Raw genomic sequence first — 24,751 nt, 5'->3', positions numbered from 1 at the left:
AGTGCTGTTCTTGTGCTGACTTATTTCCCTCTTCAACTCTGCCCTCAGATTCTGTTGACTACATCAGACCCCCAAGATGGCTGTGTGTGGAGTCTCAGGGACTTTTTGTTTGGGACTAACCCTTAAAACCAAGCTGCAATGGGGCTGTGAGGTCCTATTTCCTCTTCCCAAACAGTGCTCTCTGAGGGTTTTCTTACATCTCACCCCCAACCACAATTTCCACTTCATTGCACACAGGATAAAGACAGGTAAACCGAATTAGAAAGTGTTAGACGTAGAAGGCAACAGCATTTATTAAGTGTCTACCATGTGCCAGACCCAGCACTAAGGTCCTGACCTTCGTTAATTCCCTTGACCATTTCTGTGAGGTAGGTAGGACCCACCTCATCCCACAGACAAGGAAATAGGAGGCACGGAGGCTGGGACACTAACCAGACAGCAGCCCTGGGTCTGTCTGGCTCCAAATTCAAGATCTGAACAAGAAGTTAGGAATCTTAGGGCCTGGACTGGGATCCAGACCACCGTCCTTTGAGTCAACTCTCAGTAGAGGAAAACCTCTACTCCACACTGATGATCTGAGTCCCACCGCGAGGTGGAAAGACCCTTCCATTTAGAGCCTTACAAAGGCCCTCTACATTGTTTAGTATGGTCAGTTTGAAGTAATCTAAGGAGAAGCAGGAGATTCCTTCAAGGCCCTTTTCCTCTGTTAAACCTCTGTTTCTCAATCTACAGAGTAGGAGGAATAGAGATCTCTGGGCTATCTTTGGGCTCTAGAAATACTTTTCTCAGTCAGCCAGCAGGTGGCACCCACTCATCATTCCTCCCCTAGGCCTCCAGAAAGCTGCGGAGTCAGGGGAGAAGGGTGTATCCGGCGGCCGAGCCTCCGGGCTAGTGGGACAAAAGAGGACGCAGGCTCTCCTCTGCTGCCCAGGACTTTAGGATCTCGCCCCCTACAGGGCATTCTCGATACTGCATAGACTGGATCCCAGAGGGCAGGGTCCTTGTGCCCTGGGTGTGAGAAAGGGCCCTGGGGTTGGAGCCCCCAGGCAAGAGTGACTGACACGCAGAGGCGGAGTTGCGGGGCCATGCCTTCCCTGCTCTCAGCCTGGGCCTGCGGCTACAGGCTACAGGTAGTTGTCTTCAGCCGCTTCGCCCCCGCTCGGGGAGTCCAGGTCATCTTCGCCGGTGCTGTCGTCGTCGTCGGGGGCCAATGCCTCGATGTCGTGCGTGATGTCGGCCAGCAGCCGGTGGAAGGCCTGCGCCTCGGGCCGCTGAGCCGCGCCGTCGTAGCTGCGCACGGCCGACGCCGACGTGGAGCTCATGCTGCGCTTGATGCGGCCGAAGCTGTCAGTCAGGATGCCGCCCTCGCGGATGCCCACGCCCTCCAGGAAGCCCTCGAAGTAGCCAATGTCCTGGTCCGGGATGAAGGGCCTCATTCCTGCGGGCCGAGGGCCAGGTGACTCCTCGGAGTTCATTCAGGCCCTTCCCCTCCCACAGAGGCATCACCTTCGCTGGAGAGTTCACATTCCAGCCCCACCATTCACTGGCTGTGTGGCCTAGCACAATTCCTTGATTCTCTGAGGCACGGAACAAGGACATAATGCTAGGCACATAGTACATGCTCACTACATATTAGCTTATTATTATTACAATTGTTACATTCCCATTATTAGTTGTCACCCTCATTAAATAACTACCATGAGCCTTATTTTCCTCCCTTGTAAAAATGCGATAATTGTACTTCTCCCCATAGGAAGGTGAGGATCTCCCATAAAAGTTGCTGGTTTTTCTTCTATCTCTACATACTAGCTGTGACTTCAGTATTTTACTTCGTTTCTCTGAGCCTCCTGAGCTTCAGTTCCCTAATCTGCAAAATGGGGGCAAATAATAGTTTCTACTTCCTAAAACTGAGGACATTCAATGAGATGATGCTTGGCACACACTGTAACTGCCAAATATATGTTAGCTTATTACTATCATTCCTGTTGTTTTTATTAGCTCCCCTTACTAGTTGTGTGATCTTGAACAAGTTCTTCAGCCTCTCTGAACCTCAGCTTCCTCATGGGATGAGATGAAAAGAATCAGTCCCTCTCCCAGCTTTGCTGTGAAGATGAAATGGCTATACTACTGCTCTGTTATTGACTTGCAACTGCAGGCGAGTCCTTCCCCTCTTTACACCTCAGTCTCCTCATATGTTCCATGGAACTCATGATCTTGGCCTTATCAGAAGCTGAAGGGTAAGGAATAACACTCCAGCCTGGTGTCTGACCAGGAATGTCACAGACCATGAAGGAATCTTGGCTGACCCTTGTGGGGTGGGGCAGGGGGCTCACCAAGGAGGAGGAACTTGCGCCGGTCCCCATAGAGCTTCAGCAGGCCTGAGCAATAGTCCTGAATGGGCAGCCCCAGCCGATACTCCCGTAGCAGCACTGCAAACTGCTGGATCTCAGGGGGCCCCAGCTTACTCCGCAACTGTGGGGCACAATTTGAGATCAATCCCAGGAAGTAACCCCCACCCAAGCCCTGCCTAAAACTCCCAGAGCCCTCACTGAGAGCATATATGGCCCAGCCCTCCTCTGGAAATGCTAGCTGACATTAGTTTAGGTCTTTCAACAGGCTGGCCTCAGTTTACTCTTCTAACCTCATGTCCCACCCTCACCTCTGGGGTCTTATGCTTCAATCATGCTTAGGATTATTCATGATTCCTGAAATACTCTATGTTTTCCTCAGCCTCCAGGCCTTTGCTTGTGCCGTTTGCACTGGTGCCCCAGCTCACCGTGACCATGTAATCCTGCAACTGCTCTAGGCCCAGGCCACTGTGGTCGCTGCCGCTGCAGTGGGAGCCATGGAAAGAGGGTGTAGATGTGCCGCTGTAACACGCTTCAAATGTGTCCTGGGAGCCATTGCTGCAGAGACAGGCAGAAAGGGGCCCTCACTCACCTCCTTCCACTTCCTCTCCTGCTGCAGGTGGAAGGTGGGAGGGCACAGCTACCAGCGGTCTGGGCCTCAGGCCTCATCCCAGGTCCTAATTTCTTCTTCAAGGCCCCACATTATCTGGCCCCTGGCTGCCTCTCAAGCCTCTTCTCACCCTTGCTCTGTGCTCCAGCCTCTCTGTCTTCTCTCTTTTCCTCTAATTCTCCAAGTATCTCTTCACCTCTGGGCCTTTGCACATGCTCTTCACTCGGCCTAGAACATCTCTCTCCCACTATCTTTTGCTCAGCTAATTATTATTCATCATTAGATCTTAAATGTCACCTTCTCAGAAAAAATTTCCCTGATCTCCCCAGACTGGGTTAGACCCTCTGTCAAATGTGGTCACAAAGTCTTTAAGTCTGCTCATGACATGCAAGGACTTTCCAGAGCTCCCCACCAAACCTCCTCTCTGACCACTTTCTCCCTCACGCCCTTTGCCACAGCCACAGTGGCCTCATGGGTGGGGAGGGCAAGAGTGGGGTCCCCAACAAGGGTGATACTCACAAGGAGCTGCAGCAGCTGAAGTCGGCATCATAGGCATAAGTCCCATCGGTTCGGCAGCTGTCACCTGGGACCAGCAGACAGAGGGGCTGTTAGAGGTGGCAAAGCAGCAGGCAGAATCCCTGGCTTCTGAGGCCCTGATCTCAGCCCTGGAGTTGGATGGTGGCTGGAGCACAGATGGCCTTGTAAGTGATTGTAAGGACGTTAGCTTTTACTGAGCGAAATGGGCAGCTAATGGAAGGTTCTGACCATGATTCCTGCCCCTGCTACTCATTGACACACAGCCAACCTTGGGCAACTCACCTCCCATCTCTTGGCCTTCAACTTCTCCAACATTGGGACAATGTCACCTTCCTGCCCACCTCATGGAGGTCTTGAGTATAGTAGATGAGGGAACAGGTGAGGGAGAATTTTGTAAACTGTATGTGTTTGAGGTGAGACAAAAAATGAACTTTGAGAGGGAAGGAATGCAAAATCTTGAAAGAAGCACCGTTTACAGAGAGCGTGCTCTGTACTTTGCCCTGGTATCTCACTGAATCCAGGTGGCAGCCTCACCTTCTAGTGATCTTGGCTCACTCAGTGTCACTTCCTCAGGATACTCCCGACTTCCCAAGGGAGGTTGGTTCCTCATTATATGTTCTCATAGCACAGAGCGTGTGGTTGCATTGTATCTGTGTAACTGTTTAATTACTGTCAGCCTTCCTCAGCAATGCAAGCCTCATGAGGGCAGGGCCACATCTGGTTTTTCTCACCAGTACAGCCTGGTGATTAGCAGGGTCCAACACACAGTACCTCCTCGACACATATATATTGAATGAATGAATTTTCTTGAAATATTTTTTGAATTCTCTTATTTACTTGCCTATCATCCCTGTGACAGTTGAACTATCCCAGCTCCTTATTGCTAGAACTATGCAAACAGGGACCATGTTGAGGTGGCTGTGACTGAGAATACTTACTTAGTAGCCTTGAAGGCAGCATGGGGGGTGAAGCTGTTGCTTTAGAACTTTAGAATCAGACACACCTGGGTTTGAATCCCGACTCTGCCATTTACTAGCTGTGTGAACTTGAGCAATTTATTGACTACTTTGAGCCTTAATGTCCTCATCTGTAAAACTGGAATCATAAGTCTTCAGAGAATTCTTTTACCCATTTGAAAAATATTTCTTGAGCATCTATGATGTCCCTGGTCCCATGCTAGGCACACTTGATACAGTGGCAAACAGGACAGACAAGGTTGCTATAAGGGTTAAATAAGACTTGGCATACTGTTACTGTGCTTGGCACACAGCTGATGCTCGGTAAATGTTTCTTCTCATTTCAGCCCTTGATTACATTCAAGGACTGGTCCGGAAGTCCTGGTTTTGATCTATTGCCCTAGTGGGGCTAGCCAGTTCAGTAAACCGACAATGCATTTGCTTAGGTTTCTGCAAAAGCAGGGACACAAAAAAAACAAAAGAGAGAGAAAAGTTCAGCTTGGAGGGACTCATCTGAATCTGACAGCTGGAACATCTATGAAGAAGCTAGGTTTGAGGTCATCATGAAAACTGATATTTTTATTTTAACTCCATATAAGGGTACACTGTAATTGCAGTAGAGATTGGACCCCTGAAGGCTTTCACTGGCCCTAAGTCCTGGGGCATCCCCCTTCCCTGGCCTTTTGGAATGTTTCACAGGAAGGGAGGCCAGGAGTTCGAGTACTCACTGCGGCTGCAGAGCCATGGCCGTTCGGGCGTGGATGTGTAGTGGTAGCCGGCCCGGTCCACACACTCAATACTCTGGTCCCCATAGATGATCTGGAAGACCTGACAGATGAGGGCGCAGGACTCCTCGGCAGCATCCTGGCCCAGGGAGGAGGATAGAGCTCAGGACCTCTCCAGTGACCAAGATACCCCTGCTTCCTAAAACACAGTGTGAGGAGGCTCACAAAGGCACACATGTGTGCACACACACACACACACACACACACACACACACCCCTTTAAATTGACTGAGGATATTTTCCCTAAAAATTATATGGCTGCTCTCTGTGTCTTGGATCCCTTTATAGAATCCAGTGATAATTCTAACCCTTCTGTCCTGAAAAATGCATGCACATACCCCCAATTTCTAGAGGATTCATGGGCCCTCCTGAAGCTTATCTAAAACTCTAATTTATTTTAATTTACAGGTAGGAAGCTGAGACAGAGAGAGGTAAAGCGATTAGCCAGAATGAGAACCCAGGTCTCCTAATACCTACTAGGAAGAGGAAGAATTAAATGTATGGAAATTTTAGGCTCAATGTAATTACCACCACTAGATGCCATATTTAGGTATGAGCTTCTTGGTACCCAGGGCAAAAATGGAAGCAGGTCAGTCTCTGATAGAAGTAAGAAATTTAAGTTCCTAGGTAAAACTTTTTGGAGATTGCAAATCTGAAAAAGAATTTGCCTCTTTAATTGACCTCTTTATGTCTTCAAGCCAGAGATGCAGAAAGACCATAACTGATGAAGAGACCATCTCCATGAAGGCATTTACTATTTTGTGCCTCTAAAAAAAGCCTAGGGTATGAATTAAAATGTAACCTTGGATAGGCATTTTGGGATGTGGGAGTGTACTAATCATTAAACCAGGACTGAACCTTATAATAACCCTACAAAATGGACAGGGAAGACAGGATCCTTATTTTATATAAAAAGACACTGAGGCTTAGAGTGGTTAAATGGCTTCCCTAGGCTCGTATAGCAGGCTTGTGGCATTAGTGAATATTGACACCCAGGTTTTTGGACTCCAAATCCTGTACTCTCCTTGGGATCACAATGTTTCAAATGGAAGGCCAGAGGCTAAGATATTCCTGGAAAACAACTCTTCATTTATTTATTTATTTATTCCACAATTTCTCATTTAGTCCTATTATGTGCTAGGTACTGGGCCAGGCTCTGGGGTCTCAGAGATGAATTAGATAAGGTCTGTACCCTAAAGTCTTCACAGTCGAGTGGGATAAACAAGGTACAAATTTACCTTCCTTATGGAAAATGGATCTCCCCCCTAATTATCACTGCAACCTGCTTGGTTTCTTCTTGATCCCATCACAAGTTATAATAATATGATTTAATTGATCCATTTATTCAGTATTCATTGAGTACGTATTATGTGCCAGGCACTGTTCTAGGAGCCAGAGATAGCACAGCGAATCATCCGGAACCCACAGGTCTCTTGCACTCTACAGGGAGACCAGTCTGGCTGGAGTGGAGTGAATAAAGGGGGAAACTAGAAAGAGATGAGGCCAGAGAGGGAATGGGGATGGTGGCTGGAGCCACTACTATAAAGTGGATGGCCTTATAAGCAGTTGTAAGGATATTAGCTTTTACTCTGAAATGGGGAGCCATTGAAAGATTTTGAGCAGTGGCACTATGTGACTTAAGTGTCAACAGAACTTCTCTGACTGTGTGGGGGAACAGATTGTAAGCATGGGCCGAACCAGTGAGGGGTGACTGCATGACTCAGATGATAGAAGATGGGGCATGGGCATGGGTGGGGACACTGGGTGGGGAGGAGCAGATGGGTTTTGGTTATATTTTAAAAACAGGGCTAAGAAGATTTGTTGATGAAGTGGACATGGGTGTGTGAAAGAGGGGAGCCGAGGATCACTGCAACGTTTTGGTATGAGCAACAGAGGGACAGAGCTGCCATTAATCAAGACAGGAAGACCAAGGGAGGAGCAGTTTGAGGGAGAAGATTGAGAGCTCAGTTTTTCATGTGTTACGTTTAAGAAGGTCATTAGTTAGACCTTTGAGTGGAGAAACATATCTGGAGATTTGGTGAGAAATAAGCTTTGGGAAATTCTCAGTGTTTTAAATGCTCTGAGACTAGAGGAGATCACCTAGAAATGAGTGTAAAGGGAAAAAAGAGAATCAAAGACTAAGCCTGGAGCACTCCAAACTTTAAAGACTGGAGAGAAGAGAAGGAACCAACTCCAGCTGGATTTTTGTTGTTGTTGTTGTTGCTTTGTTTTTGTTTTTGTTTTGGCTATTGGCATTTATTGCAAACAGAACATCTGAGGTATGAGAAGCTGACCCAGACCCATGCCTGTCCCTGGCTGGGGGTAAGGCAGTCTCCTCTCACCCCATGGAGGAAAACTAGGAGAATGTGGAGAGCGGGAAGCCAAGTGAGAAAGTGTTTCAAGGAAAAGTGAGTCAGCTCTGGAGACCGAGTTAACTGGTTATTATCATCTCTCCCTCTGGACAGGCATCATGTCTGTTTTGTTCACCATAGTTTATATACAGAGGGAGTCGGGGCTCCCTGGGCGAGAGGAAAAGCTTAGAAGGCTCCAGGCTTGAAGATGTCTGCTAGACTGTGAGCTCCCTCAGAAAGGACACCAAATATGTCTTTCATCTCTGTATCCACGGCACCTATGGATATATCTCAATGCATCCACAGCCCAATGCCCAGCACAAATTGGCGCTCAATGAACATAGCGACATGAATTAAAGCAAGGGTGAATGTGGAGGGTGGGGAAGGAGGGTAGGCAAGGCAAGAATGGCAGAAAGGCTTTTCTGCCTTGGGTGACTGACAGTCACCAAGAGTACAGGGTCTGAACTTCTTGGGTCCCAGTGTTGAAATCATCACCTGCTTCCTGTGTGACCTTGCACAAGTTACTTAGCCTCTGGGTCGTGGTTTCCTTCTCTATAGAATGGGGACGGTTGTACTATTTTCCTCTATGGGCTCCTGTGAGAATGAAATAAGTTAGTGCTGGTTCTGTGTCTGGCATCTGCTGGCACTCAGTTCATGCTGGTGATTAGTGTCCTCATGATTGTTACTGTGATACTGCGGATACTGACAAAATTGGAGAAGGAGCAGGGCTGAAGAAGGGGTTATACATCAAGTTTGTTTTGGCCATTTTGAATTTTCATCCCATTGGGACAGCAAGGGGGAAGTGTCCTAGAGGGATCCGGGGCTTCAGTTTAGAAGCCTTTTGGCGTCATGGGCACACAGGTTAGTACCCGAAGTGCTAGGTAGGGCCGAAGGAGGGAGAAAGAAGGAGGCCAGGGTAGACTCCAGGAACCTCTTAAATGGAGCAGGGTGCGGGGTGAAGAGCGGCACCTTCCCACCCTCTCGACAGGCGGGGGAGGCAGAGCGTAAGAGCCCGAGATGCCCTCAAGCTCACCCTGTTGGCCACAGCCAGGATAACGAGGTTGCAGTAGGCGTCCGGGCTGGGGTTCTGCGGGTCGAGAGGGTTGGGGCCCGGGTGGCGCCGCTCCCAACTGCCGCCTCCACCCGCCTGCCTCCGCTCCCAGCTGCCGCCCGGCTTGCCCGCGCCGCCGCCGCCGCCGCCGTGCCGCCGTTCCCAGCTGCCACTGAACGTCTGCCGCCGCTCCCAGCTGCCCGACGCCCGCGCCCCCGCGCGCTGGCGCTCCAGGCTGCCGCCGCCGCCGCCCCCGGTCCGGGCCTCCGCGCCGGCGCCCCCGCCCCACGCCATCCGCCAGTCCAGACTGCAGATGGTGTGGCGCCGCTCCGTGGTGCCCACCCGCCGCTTCTCAGGAGCCACGCCCGGCGGGCCCGGGTCACGTCCCGCGCCGCCGGGGCTGGCGTCTACACCGGCCGGCACCGGGTCCACGCCTAGACCTAGGAGAGGCCAGGGAGCCGTCAGCCGCAGGAGATCCGGCTATCAGCCCCCTCTTGAAGCCAGCTGTGGGACCTCACGGCTCAGCCCAGGGGTCTCGCCGCCCCCGGCTGCGCCCCCAGCCTCAGGCCCCATCCCTGGCTTCAGAGATCTGAGGCCAGACCCGCCCCCACACAGCGTCCTTACCATCCCGCCTCGCCCCCGGCTCCGCCCCTGGCTCAGCAGACTGTTCCTACCTGCTCCACCGCACCTCGGCGCACCTGCCGTCTCAGGGTGGTGATCAGGCTGTCCCCTCCCTCTGTACCCTCAACTTGGACCCTGTCCTTGGTTTCAGGGTCTCCTCCTTGAATTCCGGATTCCCCTCAACTCAGCCCCTGACCTCAGGCCCAGCTCCTCGTTTGGCTTGATCTCACATCTTCCACCAGCTACCCCAGCCGCTAGCTTCGCCCCTTGCTTATGGCCCCGTCCCCAGATCCGACTCTGCGGATCGCCGGGCGTTCCACTCTACCTTTGGAGCGCTGCGGCCACGCTTCACTACACCTTCCCTCACCATGTCCTTTAACTTTGCAACCTGTGGTGGCCTCAGGATTCTCTGGCTTCTCCACCCTTTCCCAGGCTTCCTTAGTAAGGGACAGTGGGTCAGGCCGCCCGCTCGTCAACCTCAACCTTGGGCTCGGTCTTATCGCCTATGGCCTTGGCCGTTCCATCATCCCATCACCCAGCCTCAAGCCCCAGCCTTGCCCCAGGCCATGCCCATTCCGAAGACAAGACTTGGAACCTTTTCTCTCCCCCTTCGCCTCCTGGCCCTGTCCCTCGGTAGGCCTCGCCTGCTGTACCTGTCTTAAGCACCAGCAGGTGCAGCGCGTCGTCCTGCAGGTAGGAGGCGGCGGCGATCTCGTGAGTGGGGATACGCAGGATGAGCTCCTCATTGTCTCGCCAGGTGAGAAGCAGGCAGCGGGCTGACAGGCTCAGGATGCTGTCCTGCTCCGCCGTTGTCTTCAGCGGCAGCTCCTTCAGCTGCTGCGGGATGAGTCGAATCTCCTGAGTCCCTGGGGGCCTCGGGTGGAAGAGGGAGAAGGGGACAAGATCCTGCCCTCTCCCTTCCCTGGAGCCTCACCCTGGCCGTGTCCAGCAGCTGCAGGAGCTCATCCCGGCTGGAGGGGTTCAATGAGGACGTCACCCAGGTAAGGTGGCCAAGGAACTGGGTGGGAAACAGGGGTGGGGTGGAGAGAGTGGTGGGAGAAGGGCAGAGAGAGGTCACCCTGAAGCCTCGCGGACCCTGACCTCCTCACTGAGGTAGAAATATCTGAATTAATAATAAGAACCTGACGAATAAACAAACAAAAAAGATAAAAGATAAAGTTAAAAGAAACAATAATAAAAACCTGGTAATAACTTATTGAGCTGGTCATAGAAGCCAGACACAGTCCTGAGCGTTTCATGTACATTCACTCATTCATCCTCACTATAAGGGTAAGAAAACGAGGGCACAGCAAAGGTAAACAACATGCCCAACATCATATTCCTAGAGAGGGCAAAATTGGCGTGATCTGACATCTTCCACCAGCTGCTCCAGCCGCTAGCTCCACACGAGTCCACACTCTCAAAGCTGGTTTAGATCACATGAATACATGGTTATTTAGCTACGACAGAAGCAAAAGCTCAAAAGAACTGACTACTCGTGAATTCCTGCTTGGCCCGAGGGTCTCTGTTCACCCCAAGCACCAGAGTCAACTGACTGCACAAGTCACTCACCCTCTTTATGATCTTGTTCCAGAAGTCAAATGGAAAGGGACGAATGTTATATGGAATTAGTATATAATTTTGTCAGAAAAACTATGTCCCAAATTAATAAGTTGATTCTTAATTCATTCTTAATAACTTAATATTACCACTGAATTTAAGTGTTATTTCATCAATATAAGAATTAACTTTTTCATTACTTTTATTCTTTTAGGTGAATTCTGCTAATTAAACCTTTTCTCTCTTTTTTTTAATTCTCTATGAAATTTCAGTCCTCAGTTTTTAAGTGGATTTATTTGTTAGCTTTTCTCTCCATAGAGGGTTGCCAGATAAAATATGAAATGTCAGACAAATTTGAATGTCACATAAGCAACAAATACTTTTTTAGTTTGTTCTTTTAGTATTTTTAGTCTCATGTAGTATTGGGACCTATATTAATACTAAAAAAATACTCATCGTTTATCTGACATTGGAATTTAACTGGGTGGCAAATTTTGCTAAATTTGACACTCCTGCCCCCATATCAATCTTCCTTGGGTAATGAGAATTCTTCATTGTTCCTTCATGATGTTCATGAAATAGGAGTAAAGCCTTTGAGTGGCCTACGTCCCTTGTGACTTGCTGAACTGGGTTCCTGTAACCTGGACACTGTTTGAGTAGCAACAATGTCACTGCAGTAAAATCTCACAGGAAAGTAGGACTTTTTAGTTCACGGAGCACCCTCCCTGCGCACTCCCCAGGAGGTAGATTTTGAGCCCTGTGTTGAGATGCGAACACTGAGGCTGAGCAGATGAAAGTCATGTGCTGAGCGTCCACAGCATAAGGCAAGGTACAGGCTGCCCAGTCTTCTTTCCCCTGAGGCTCCCCTGCATGAGACAGGGCTGGTCAGGGGTCGATGTCGGGGAGACGTAAGGTCTCTCCTGATGGGATCCAGGACGTGCTACCCCAACAGATGACACCTTGGCATACTGAATATCTTAAGCCGAGGGAGTTTGAGAAAATAGCAGATACACGAAGATCACTCTGTCCTCCCCACTCACCCTTCCCTGATCAATTTCCCATGTGAAATGTCCCCTCCCTGTACCAGGAGGAGGAGATAGGATTTAGGCCAGAGAAGGCTATGTAAGCAAACCTCGTTACTTCACCACTCACTACCCCTAGCCCAAACCCCTCGGGTCTTGTTAATTCTTCACAAATTCATTGTTTCTTTGTCCAAAAGATATAAAAGCTTTCTGCTCTGGTCACTTGTTGGGGTCTTTGTTTTCTTGTGAAGGATCCCATGGACATGTAGAACTTTAATAAAATGTATATGCTTTTCTCTGTGACTCTGTCTTCGTCAGTTCAATTTTTAGACCCAGACAGGGACCCTGAGAGGATGGAGGAAAACCCTTTCTTCCCCTAAGACTGTGTCCACCCCTTCTCATCCCGCACGCACCTTGACCTCTTTCTCCAGGTAGTCACACAGCAGAATCTGGGGGTCGATGAGGTAGTCAGGGGGATAGAGGGGCATGGAATGCAGGGGCCTGCGGCTCACACTGCTTCGAAAGGCTGCTCTGCGTGCGGCCTTGGGGAACACCAGCCTCCGGATGGGGGAAACGAAGCCCTGAGGAGGGTGGGGGAATAACATGGATAACAGCGACCGACTTTGTGGAGCACTTACCATTCTTAGATTTTACTTACATTACCTAACTTAATTCTCACAAAAACTACAGAAGAGGTACCTCCATAATCCCCATTTTACAGATGGAGAGACTAAGCCTCAGAGAGAGAGAACTAGCTGATAAGGTCTCCAGCTAATCATGGTAAAACCAATAGTCTACACTGGGCAGTCTGGCTCCAAAACCTCCATTCTAAACACCCAGATGAGGGTGGATGCCCTGTCAAGGCTCAGGTTGGGGCAAATGCAGAAAAATATTAAGAATCCTTGTGACTGAGTGGTGGGAACCTAGATATTTGTGAAGTTCTTCTCTGTGCTTTCCTAAAAATTAGAAATAGTTTCAAAGTTCATTTAAGTATAATTCAGTAGGCATCTGCATAAAAATGGCCTGGAACAAGGTTAAAGGTGTAAATCCTAGGGCTCCAGCCCAGCCTAACAGAATCTAATTCTCACAGAAGAGTTTGAGCACTACTCTGGAGCAGCACTTCTCAGTGTGTGGTTTTTGGATGACAAGCAGCAGCAGCAACTAGAGAGAAATACACATTCTCGCACTCTATCCCAGTCCTAGTGGATCAGAACTCCGGGTAAGACCCAAAGATCTGTGTTTTAACAAGCTATCAGGTGATTATGATGCATGCCTAGCTCACGTTTTAAAACCAATATCATGGAGCCTGGATGGGGTATATGGAAAGTCTGAGAAATGAGAACAAATAATCTCCTTGGAAAGGCATTCCAGTCAGAGGGCACACGTGTGCAAAACCCTGGAGGCTTTAAGGACCAGATGAGCATGAGCCTGGAGAAGCTGTGTGTAGTCTTGTGGCTGAATTATGAGATGAACACGTCATAGAGACCTTGACTGCCAGCTATGGAGCTGTGTATGTGAGTGTGTGTGTATATGTGTGAGTGGAGTAGGGAGGTAACTATTGTCTGTGGCCCTGAATGGTCCAGCCCTGCTCACCTCTCCAGCCTCATGCCACACTGCGTTTCACTCCTTCCCTCCAGCTACAGGGACATCTTTCAGTCCTTCTTCCTTGCTGTTCGTTCCCACCATGGAGCTTTTGCACATGCTGTTCCTCTGCCTGAAACAGTCTTCCCTACCCGCTTTCCTTCCATCTGTCAGATCTCAGCTCAAAATGACCAGTCTATGGCTGGGTTCCCTATTATCTAGCACTGAGTATGGAGCATTTTATGCAGTGTTGTATTAATTGCTTTGTTTAAAAAAAAATTAATAGTACCTCCCCCACTAGACTGTGAGCTCCAGGGAGGAAGCAGGGACCTTGTCTGACTTTGTTCGCCACTGCAACAACGCCAGCATCTGGCATAGTACCTGGCACATAGTAGGTGCTCAATAAATATCTATAGAAGGAATGAATCCAGAGAAAACAAGCACGTCCATCTTGACTCCCTTCTGAGCCCTCATGATTCACATGGGAGCTTTTGGAACAGCCTGACCTAGGTATCCCTGGGGGAAGAGGGCTTGGTGGGGATGAGGGCGGGAGTTGGAATCCGAGAGGCTCCCTGAACTGCAAAGACAGTCAAAGAAACAGAGAACCACGGGAGCACATGTCTTAGTGTTGGGAAAGGGTGGGGATCTACGGGGTGCGGGAGATGACTCCTAGGCTGAGGCCTGAGGAGTGGGCCCTGGTATAAGAATGGGGAGGGGCAGACCAGACGGGAACCCAGTAGGGGAGCAGGTATGTGTCTGAAGCCTGAATAGGCAGCCTTATAGCTGAGATCCTTCTGTCGGGGAAGGTAGAGAGCAGGAGGATGGATCTGTTGGATGTCTGCTCCTTCATCTGAGAAGCTACAGGAAGGAACCCCCAGGAACCCCAGGGAGGGAGGTTGGGACTATCTCCCAAATGAATCTGTTCGGCTGGGTTTCCCTAGAAGGTTCCTGTCTGCCTGTACATTCCGGTGGCGGCGGAGTGGGGGGCGGGGGGCGGCGCATTGTAGCGGGGTGGAGGGTGGTTAAGGTTAGACAGAGGCCGCCGAGAGCAGGGAGGACAGGTTAGTTAGTAAGTTTGGAGCCTAAATGTCTGGCTGCCTAAGGATAGGGAGGAAGGCCTTTCCAAATGAGAAGAAAGGCCGTACTTACATCCCTCACTGCCCATCGCCCCCACCCCAAGTTTCCCACTTCCCCAGCACTGGGGACATTTCTGTGCCCTGCATCCCTCCCAACCTCCCACGTACCTTTTTCCCTTTCTTGACTTCATATTCCATGGTGAATCGTCCCTTCTACTCCTGCCACCCTACTGGCCACCCTCTCCACCCTCTCGGCCCTCTCCCCCCACGCAGTTCCTTTGTTCTTTTTCCTGCCTGATCGCCTGATCGGAAACTCCACCAGCCCTGGAGTTCCTGCCTCTCCTGTCTGATAGTGAGCAGAGGTGGAGGGGGCTGGACACAGCCTTGGAACCCTAACTCAGCCAGAGCAACTGACCTGGGGAGGAACAAGCCAGAGGCTTGCTGTTGAGAGGGCTTGGGAGTTGAGTAAGGTTGGAGTCAGAAAATTTGGAGTCAGAAAATTCCGAACTCCACCCCTACTTCTGCCACTGACCTTGCTGTGTGACTTTGGCAAGGCAAGTCAGTTAGTCAGTTACCCCTTTCACAGCCTCAGTTCCCTGTCCCCCGCACACTCTGAATTGGAAGTAAACATTGCTTCCAATGTTTGTTTCCAACCCTCTCTGGGTTGCTGTGGTGAGAACTAAATGAAAGAGTGGGTGGGAAGGTGCTTCATAAACTATATAATACTGTGTCCAAGCAAGTTGTGATTTAAAAAATTAATCATTTCTATTAAGGGAGGCAGTATGTATGGGCTTTGGAGATAGGTTGCCTGAGTTTGAATCTTGACTTCGCCACTTACTAGGGTTATGACCTCGGGCAAGTCCCTTAATCTCTTGTGCCTCAATTTCCTCATCTATAAAATGGACATAATACCAATCTGACCTCGTAGTGACCTTGTAAGGATTAAATGCACTTAGAAGAGTTCCTGGCACATATGAAGTGCTCAGTAAGTACTAACTATTTACTTAGTTGTGTGTCTGTGTCCTGGGCAGTTTTACTGTCTCTTGGGAGAATATTAGGGTGGCAAGGCTCCCTTTGTAGTTCTGTGCTTAACACTTGATATATTTCATCTCATTTAGTCCTCATAACATTGAGGTGCCGTTATTATACCCATTATACAGATTTTAAAAACAGGCTCAACTGCAGAGGCTGACCCAGGGGGTCACACTGTGAATAAGAGGAGCATCTGGGATTGCTGCCGGGTCTGGATCTGAAGCCTAGTTCTTAGCTATAGGATCAATGCACTTGGCATGGCCCCACCAAGGACAATTGGAAAGGTTCTGATTGACCCAACCTCTCCGTGCCATAACACCTGGTTCCAGAGACGCAAGCTCTGGAACCGATTTGCTGTATGATCCAGGGCAGGTTACTTATTATAACCTCTTTGGGCTTCAGCTTTCTTCATCTTTCCAATGGGAACAATAACCCCAAAGCCCTGCCCTACAGTTAGAGGTACAGCAAGAGAGACATCAGGCATCAAGATCAAGATGAGAAAGTGGTTGGAAATTGTGAAATGCAGGGGCCAATGCATAAGACTGTATTTTCTGAACTTATGGGTGTGCCAGGTCGATGCTCGTTGGAGCAAGGGTCAGAGCTCCCACTGCCTCTGGAAGGTCAGAGCTCCCACTGCCTCTCCTCCAGGCCACAGGAGAATCCCAACCACCAGCCTTTCCTTCTTACCTCCCTCCCTTTTTCTGAGGGAGGGCAAATTGTCCAGCCTGCTTAGTGTAAGCCCACACAGCCACTTCCTCTTGTTCCTCTATATCCTGCCAGTCACATCCTAGCAGCAGGAAGGGAGATCTCCATCAAGCATCCAGCCAACAGGAAGAGGCCAGGGTGTGTGATCCAATCTCTGACCGCTCCTGACATTAATACTCCCATTTAACTCCTTGAGCAAGCCCTGAATTCTCACCCTCAGGGAATTTCATTCCCTGGCAACAGGGAATGAAAGGTGCTCTCTTGCTCTGGCACATCCATGACTAGCTTTTGCAAGTCTCTTTCTCTTTCTGAGCCTCAATTTCCCAATCTGTAAAATGCAGACGTATATTATTCCTGGACAAACTCCAAACATCACGGAACTGCTGGGAATCTCAAATATCAGAAATGTTCTGAGTGCCACTAGAAACACCAAACTATCTGTATCCTCTGCAGTACCCATCCCAGGGCCATGAACAGATCAAGTGGTTAATAAATGTCCATGGAAGTGGGTGGAGACTGGTGAACCTAGGTTCAAAAGTGTATGACCTTGAACAAGTAGCTCATCTCTTGGAGCCCAGAGTTTTTATGTGTCAAACGCAGAATAATAATGATGCTTGCCTCTGAATGCTGCTGCAGGGATTACATGAAAAGAGAAACATATGATGGTAGCATTTATTATTAAAATTAGCTTGTGAATCATAAAAGAGATGAATAAAACAAAGTCTCTGCTCTCAAAGACTTAACGGTTGTGGCAAATAGGATTCATTTCTTTTGAGCCATCTCCAGTTGATTGGCAGGGGCTGCTTGGAGCTCTGTGTAGAGGATTATAAACACCAGACCAACTCTCAGCATGAAAAAGGGATTGATTATCAATGCCTGCCATGGGACAGGAGCGGGGAATGTGGCAGCTGGTACACAGTGCGTATGCTGACCCTGACCTGGTTAGAGAGAGAGACACATAGGCAAAGAACTCTGATGTAAAGCAAGCGACTAGTTTGGGGAAGGTAGAATCAGGAGCCACTCACCAAGCTCATGGAATTCAAATCAAGCTTTAAAGAGCATATGGAAGGAAGGTCACTCTAGGCAGAGGAACAGCTCGAGCAAACACACAGAATACCTGAGTTGCAATGATTTGGCTGCAAAGAATAGACGACCCGATCAAAGGTGGCTTAGACAATAAGAAAAATTTATTATCTCTTAAGAAGTCTAATCGTAAGTGACTTCAGAGCTCGTTAATTGAGCAGCTCAAAAATGGCATCGACTTTCTTATATTTTCTGCTTTGCTGGTATTATGGGCTGAATGGTGTCTCCCAAAATTTATATGCTGAAGCACTAAGACTCAGTACCTCAGAATGTGGCTGTTTTTGGAGATAAGTGAAAATGAGGCTGAAGAGTGGCTGCTAATCTAATCTGACTGATGTTATAAGAAGAGGAAATTCAGACACACAGAGAGACACCGGGGTGTACGCACACAGAAGAAAGACCATGTGAGGACACTGTGAGAAGGCCGCCATCTGCAAGCCGAGGGGAGAGGTCTCAGAACAAACCAATCCTGCTGACACCTTGATCTTGAATTTCTAGCCTCCAGAATTGTGAGAAAATAAATTTCTGTTGCTTAAGTCACCCAATCTGTGGTATTTTGCTACAGCAGCCCCAGAAAACTCATACAGCTGGCAAGATGGCTGTTGCAGCTTCAGGAGTAATACACACACATTATCCTGCTTTTGATGCCATCAGCCCTTGATGAAGTCAAGGGTTTCCCCTTCTTGTGTATCTTTTTATTATGAAGGAAAACCTTTCCCAGGGAGTCTTCAGAAGACTTCTCTTAGGAATCTAGGGGCCAAATATATTAGCCAGAATATATCTTGGCCGTAACTAAGACCTAAATAATAGTGGCTTAGACATATAGAAGTTTATCTCTTCTATCACATAAGTAGTCCAGGGCAGGTATTGGAGCTCCGTGTATGCAGGACCCAGGGGCTTCCTATCTTGTTGCTCCACCATACTAGGGTTTTGCTTTCAACTTCAAGATGGCTCTCTACACAGCTGTAGTCCAGCCAGCAGGAAGGGTAAACAGCCAGAGGAGAGCATATCCCCTCATTTTAAAGGGATGATCTGGAAGTTAGAACAAAGTTCTACTGCTCATATCCCATTGGCCAGAACTTGTTTCCATGGCAATACTTATTGCAAAGGAGGCTGGGAAATGCAGTCTTCTATTCTGGGTGGATATGTGCCCAGCTAAAAATTCCTATATGGAAAAAGGGGGCTCTGTCTGCGGTCATGCTACCCTGAACAAGCCCAAGCCTGATCCTGTCTGATCTAGGAAGCTAAGCAGGATTGGGCCTGGTAAGTACTTGGATGGGAGACTACCTAGGAAGACCAGGTGCTGTAGGCGTAAAAAATAAAAAATAAAAAATTAAGGGATTGTAAGCTGACAAGGTCCGTGCAGTCTGTGAGGTCAACCAAGGGTTGCCTCACCTAAAAAAAAGAAAAAAAGAAAAGAAAAAGAGACTCTGCTCTCTGCTATGTGAGGATGCAATGAGAAGTCAGCAGCCTATGACCGGAAAGAGGGCTCTGACTAGAACTCAACAATTTTGTCACCCTGATCTTGGACTTCCAGCCTCCATAACTGTGAGAAATAAATTTCTGTTGTATGTAAGCCAGAAAAAAAAGGGGAGACATGGATACTAGGGGACACATAACAGTTTCTGCCTCACAGCTTTCGATCACAGGCTACTAATCTCACCAATCCTCAGTCATGGGAATTATCTTGCACCAATGGTTCTCAAAGTTAGTTGTGCATCAAAATCACCTGGAAGGCTTATAAAAACATGCTACTCCCCATGCAACTGTGGCTGCTTCTGTAGGTTTGGGGTGGAGCCCGATAATTAGCATTTCTAACAAATTCCCTGGTACAGCTTATTCTGGGGACCACACTTCGAGAATCAGTTTTAGTCCAGTGGTGACCTGCTACTTGGGACCAGGTAGGAGGCTATATTTCCTGAGCACTTGGGATGAGGCGCCTAGGAAATGAGCTCTACATGTATGAAAGAATGGTGAGAAAGGCCATTGGGTGACAACCAGGAGAGTCTCATAGAAACGAGATGAGTGGTTTGGAGAGGCTGTGAGGACTTGGGCAGGATAATGTTGGAGATGAAACTCAAGAGGTAATTTGGACTCAGACTATGAAATCTCATCAGAGAAAAAGGTTAAACTTTTATCCTGAAGGCCCTGGGGAGGTGCTAAAGCAAGGAAACGTCAGGATAAGATTTGTGAGAGGATGCATTAAAACAGTGGTCCTAAAAGTAAGGTCCTCAGACCGCTTGCACCAGAATTTTATAAATGCAGATTCCCAGGCATGCTCTATCCACCCACTGGTTATGGAGATGGAAATCTGCATGTAAAACAAACTCATTTTACCCAAAATGTTTCTTTGCACTTTGAAGTTTGAGAATCTCTGGATTAGAGGGTTGAAGCCCCCTAAGGCAGAGAGAATATTTAAGGGCAAAACCCTCTAGAATGGAAACTCCATATATCTTTCTCTTCACTGTGCCCGGAAAAGTGCCTGGCATATATAGTAGATACTCAATAAATACTTGCTTTAGTGGCCTTAGGAACTTCAGTCTGGGTCCTGATTTTGTCATGGACTCATTCTCTGACCTCTGGCAAGTCTGCACCTACCCCATCTCTCTTGCTTTCCCTATCTATAAAATAAGAGTTTGGAGATAATCCCTGAAACCTTTGACAGCAAGATTCTGATTAATTGAAGCTTTGTCCAATCAACAGGGAGCTTTGTGAAATGTCCTGGCCTCCCCCTGCTAAATATCTTTGTCTCTTAAAAGAGCCACAAGGACTGCGGGCAAAGGATGTCCTTCCTGCCAGCTCCCTCCTTCTTTCTCTCCTTCCTCTGGCCAGTACAGCCAAAACAATAGGACACAAACAGCAGGTACTGAAATGACTTTTAATATCTCATGTCGCAGCAAAATTAAAAATATACAAAAAGTTCGTGGTGTACAAAAGAGTCTCAGTACAGAAGCCCCAGCTTGGGGCCCCCTCCCCCTCCTAGGGGAAGCGCAGAGGGGTGAGTGGGGGTGGGGGACTGAGGATGGCACTGATGTAGTAATACCAGGAGGTGGGACAGGAATGGGAAACTAAAATGGGCAGGGGTGGGGCCCGATTAGTGAGGGAAGAGAGAACCTGGAGAGGAGAATCACCTGGAATTGTGCTGAGGGAGGGAAATCGACCCCTCAACCATGGCTAATGGTTCCTGGAGTGGGGGGGCTAGAGTGAAGTGGGGGACTATCAGGACTGGGGGTGTTCCCCGGGCACCCTCTGGTCCCACCTTGCCACCAACTCACTGTGTGACCTTGGGCTCTCTGGGCCTTTCCCTTCACTGAAACAGGGCACTGGGTGATTAAAACGCCAATTCCCACCTTGGGGTCCCAGGCCCTGAGGGTTTCAAAGGGAGGAATGGGGGCCCAGGAGTGCTCTTGAGAATTGTATAAACACTCCAATAAGAACACAAATATTCCCCTGCTCTCAAGCCCTGGAAGCTAACTCAAGGCCTTGGCAGCATTTATCTGCAATCAGAAGCTCAGCTTGAGTCAATTTAATATGGGAAAATTAATTATTCTTTAAGAATTGAGGCTTATTTGGGAGAAACTCTCCCAAACTCTAGGATCCTCAGGCTCTAGGAATTGTTTGGGTCTTTTCCAGCTATTTATGACCAGTTCAGAAAACCAAGAGGTTCGGGGCTCAGTTTACGAGGCCCCTCCAAATTTGGTGATTTAGCCCAGTAGACATAGGCCTGGTTTGGATTCTGGGGTTTGGGCGAGAGGGAGATCGAGGAGTATCCTTGTCCTACCTGGTGCCTTTCTCACCCCCTTTTGTCAGGCTACTCTCCACTCTGGGATTATTGCAGGTGCTCCTGGGCCCCCACCTCTTCAGCCTGGCCTGTGGGTGCCCTTACAAGGATTGTGCATAGAATAAAGGCCAGGATTGCTGGGGAGAGGGCAGCCCCTCCTTGCAGCGAGAAGGGAAGGGTGGAGGGAAAAGAGACTGTGTATGCCTTTCTGTTTGAGGAGGAGCTAGGACAGGGCACCAGGGTACCACCCCTGCCCCCCTGGGGAGTTTTCTGCCTCCAGGAACCAGGCCATCCCAGACTGGGCCTTCCTCTCCCGCTTTCACAATTTCCTGCTCTTCCTCCCCTTGCCTCTACCTGCACACAGCAACCAAAACCCCAGGAATGTCCTAGTTTCTTCCCATACAGAATAGCACATACGGTCCCTTTTCCCTCCAGCCCGAGTCTCAGAAGCTCCTCTGGTTGGGAAGGACATACTCAGCTCCCATCCCCACCGCTGCCACATGGCTTGGCACTCACTCAGTCCCTTTCATTGAGACATCACAAAGCACATTAGTACAGAAATATTGATGGCTCCCCCCGCCCACCCCAGGCCCTATCTCTAGCTCTATCTGGAAAGGAGACAAGTGCTAAAGGGTAGCAGGGGCCAGCACAGGATGGGGGCAGTTGGGTTCTGGCTTTCAGTCCTCATCCTGTACCTGGATTGTCCCCCACTCAATGCATGTCCCTCCTAACCAGGTCCCAAACTAGAGAAGACCCAGCACCTAAACTAGCCCCCACAGGCACTGGAGGGGCCTGTAGCCCTTATCAGATAGTGGTTCCCAAATCAGGAATCCTGGGACACCCAGACCTCCCTTCCCTTTTCAACTGAGAAGACAGCGGGACTAGCTCTCAGGTGGCCAGGTGCTGGGGAGTTAGGGTTGAACTAGAAAAGTCTTGGAGGAAACCAGGGCCTCTGTCCTTGACTTCCCCGAAGGGGTGTCCAGACTGCAGGGCTTCCAAGAACCTTCACATTTTGAACCAGAGTTTTCAAACTGGTAGACTCATGGCCCAAATATGACTGTTTAGTTTGGTCAGCACAGGGTTTTTCAAAAATTTGAATTTTAGTGCCGATAGGCAGGGCATGTACTCTCCTATTTGCCAGAGTCCTCACCACTCCCTATCATCTAGCACAGGGGTCTGGAACTGGTCCATGGCCTTTAAGAACTGGGACACACAGCAGGAGGTGAGCGCAACTTCATCTGTATTTGCAGCTGCTCCCCAGCACTAGCATCACCGCCTCAGCTCCACCTCAGATCATCAGGCATAGATTCTCATAGGAGCACTGGTCCCTGGTGCCAAAAAGGTTGGGGACCGCTGATCTAGCACCTCCATTTCATTACCTGAATGCTTCTGAATTCGCAACCCATGCACCCTGCCCCAGAAAACTTCCCACTGCCTGAGGTTTCTTTCAACTCCAAGCTCAGGTGAACTCTAAGGGAAGGACCTGTGGTACTTTGGCCCTTAGGAGGGCACTGCAGCTGCCAGGCAAGACCTTCCCTGGATACTCCCAGCCCCCTTGGCTCTCACCCTGAGACCTGGACATTCCCCAGGCCTTGCCCTCCCTGCTCTGTTTACCCCAACTCTTAGGGGTGACACACACCTCTGTGGGTCACAAGTGTAAGAAGGGGTAAGGCAGATTTGAGGGAGACACTGGGATGAAGTGGATGAGAAGAAGGGACCAATAAAGCCTTCATTGTTGGGGAGCCCCTTGTTGGGGAGGGGTGGAGGTGTGTGCTGTTCAACCGGGGATGACAGTTACAAGGCACGTGGTACATCAGTGCGTGGAGGGGCGATGAGGGGTGTGTGGTGCCTGGAGAAGTTTGGGGGACACAGTCAGTAGCCTGGGGGATCAGTTCAAGAAAACCAGGAGGCAGAAGTCTGCCATAGGAATGGGGACATCGGTCTCCTGGGGATGAGGATACTGAGGGCAAGGCAGGGCCTGGCACATTGGGTACCCAGAGTATCTTGTTCTCTTCTGGTCCTGGCAAAATTAAGACAGACCCAACTGTCTCTCATCTCCAGAAGAAGCCTAACTCTGCCATTGACTTCCTGTGTGATCTTGGGCAAGTCCCTGGCCCTCTCCGGGCCTCTGCATTTCTCCTTTATGGTGGACTTGGAGGACAGTTGGCTTAGGGGACACCAAGAACCCCGCTGGGTTGTGGTTCTGGAACCTTCTCTCACTGAAGGACTCTGTAAGGATTCTGGAAAGGACTGAGCAACCAGGCTGGGGTAGGGGACCGGGAATAGGGAGCAGGAATCAGGGATCCAGGGGGTCCATTTCTGGTGAGGAAGAGACCCGCTGAGGTAGATTGTGTCACAGAAATGAAAACAAAATAACAGTTCAAATGGGATGGTGCCCTTCCCCACTCTGACTTCTCTATCCCAGTGGAACAAGGGGACTGGCAGGGACAAGATGAAGTGGAGGATAGGCTGGTGGGGAGAAGAACCTCAGGCCTGGGAGGGTGAGATTCTGAGCTCCCGGGGATGTGTGGGGGAGAGTCCTTAAGGAGATAAGCTCTTTCCTGAAGGTGAGAAGCAGGAAGAGGTGCCTGCAGCCCCCTCTGAGGGTCATTTCTGTTGCTCTCATGTCCTTGCAGGCAGAGGTTCCGAGGGAAGGTTTTATGATTGATAAGATGTGGGGGGTAGGGATGGAATAAGGTCTAAAAATGTGGTGATGGCTTCCCTGAGAACCTCAAGCCACTCAGCACGGCCAGCTCAGTACTATTTCCTGGTTCTCTGGGTGTCTCCTGGAGCACTAAGGACTCCCAGCTCCCAGGGAAGATATTTTTAACTCTTCCTTTCAGAGAGAATGGGGATGAACCAGAAGTCTGAACTAGAGAGAACGGGGCAGCCAGATGGGCCATCCCAGGAGACTGGGGAATAAAATAACTTGTCAAGGGTGACCCTCTGTAAGATGGGTTGATAACATCTCTTTTGTAGGAATGTTTCAAATAAGGTAAAGTTTAAGTGAAACAACGTGGGGTGAAAACTCCTGGAACGATCAGCCCTAGAGAAATAGTCAGGTGGATCTGGGTCCACAACCTCAATACTCCCATCTAACAAAGGGCTTCGACATGTGTGTAACTGGCCACAGAATTTGGCCTCCAAAGATGATATGGGCAGAGGACAAAGAGGATGGGTGAATGCACCAGAGGGGGTCTGGGTCAGCTTTGGGCTTCCCCCACCATCCTTCACCTTGAGGCCTGGTTCCTGAGGCTTCTTAGGGATCAGGGAAATAGGAGAGGGAAAAAAAATTCTTTGTGCATTGGTGGGAGGGATGCACACACCATCTTGGCCTGTGTGCCGGGGTGGGTGAGGTGACTTGTGGCCTGGGTGTGATGTGTGCTTATATGTATAAGTGTATGTGTGTGGTCCTATCCCCTCTGCCTTCGGAGTCACCCTGCACCCTGAGTGTGGCCCTCTCCCCATATCCTCAGCAAACTCACTACCACCTATCACTATCTGATGGGGCAGCCAGGAGTCTGGGACTTTGTGAGATTAGATGCCACTCTGGGCCTCAATTTCCCATCTATAACTCAAAAGAAGCTGAACCAGAGAGCACTAAGTGCCCCTCTAATTTGCATAGTCTAGGATTCTCATGGTCCACCTCACC

General features: G+C 49.3%; 1 protein-coding gene and 1 pseudogene across 1 annotated transcript; one reads left to right on the top strand and one right to left on the bottom strand.

Moving 5' to 3' along the window:
* Positions 1–259: 259 nt before the first annotated feature.
* On the bottom strand, positions 260–14,768 carry CCM2L (CCM2 like scaffold protein). Its single transcript, XM_039864040.1, has 10 exons — positions 14,667–14,768; positions 12,255–12,422; positions 10,194–10,277; positions 9,913–10,096; positions 8,621–9,078; positions 5,180–5,315; positions 3,478–3,541; positions 2,777–2,906; positions 2,334–2,472; positions 260–1,438 (listed from the first exon to the last, which is right to left on the bottom strand). The coding sequence occupies exons 1-10, from the start codon at positions 14,694–14,696 to the stop codon at positions 1,125–1,127; spliced, it is 1,707 nt and encodes a 568-aa protein (XP_039719974.1). The 5' UTR covers positions 14,697–14,768; the 3' UTR covers positions 260–1,124.
* Positions 14,769–18,505: 3,737 nt separating this feature from the next.
* On the top strand, positions 18,506–18,630 carry LOC120604223 (uncharacterized; annotated as a pseudogene).
* Positions 18,631–24,751: the final 6,121 nt, after the last annotated feature.

The sequence above is a fragment of the Pteropus medius genome, unplaced genomic scaffold, assembly GCF_902729225.1.
Source record: "Pteropus medius unplaced genomic scaffold, Ma_sr-lr_union100, whole genome shotgun sequence".
In the NCBI taxonomy this organism is placed as follows: Eukaryota; Metazoa; Chordata; class Mammalia; order Chiroptera; family Pteropodidae; genus Pteropus; species Pteropus medius.
Note: the sequence above shows the minus strand (reverse complement) of the source record. Positions and strands in the feature narration are given on the sequence as shown.

What these genes read in the sequence shown, in the direction of transcription:
- CCM2L (XM_039864040.1), bottom strand. Translation starts at nt 14,696, where the DNA reads ATGGAATATGAAGTCAAGAAAGGGAAAAAG. An exon ending in GCCATGGCTCTGCAGCCGCA is followed by an intron (nt 3,542 to 5,179) that starts GTGAGTACTCGA and finishes TGCTGGTCCCAG; the next exon opens with GTGACAGCTGCCGAACCGAT. An exon ending in GCGCAAGTTCCTCCTCCTTG is followed by an intron (nt 1,439 to 2,333) that starts GTGAGCCCCCTG and finishes CTCGGCCCGCAG; the next exon opens with GAATGAGGCCCTTCATCCCG.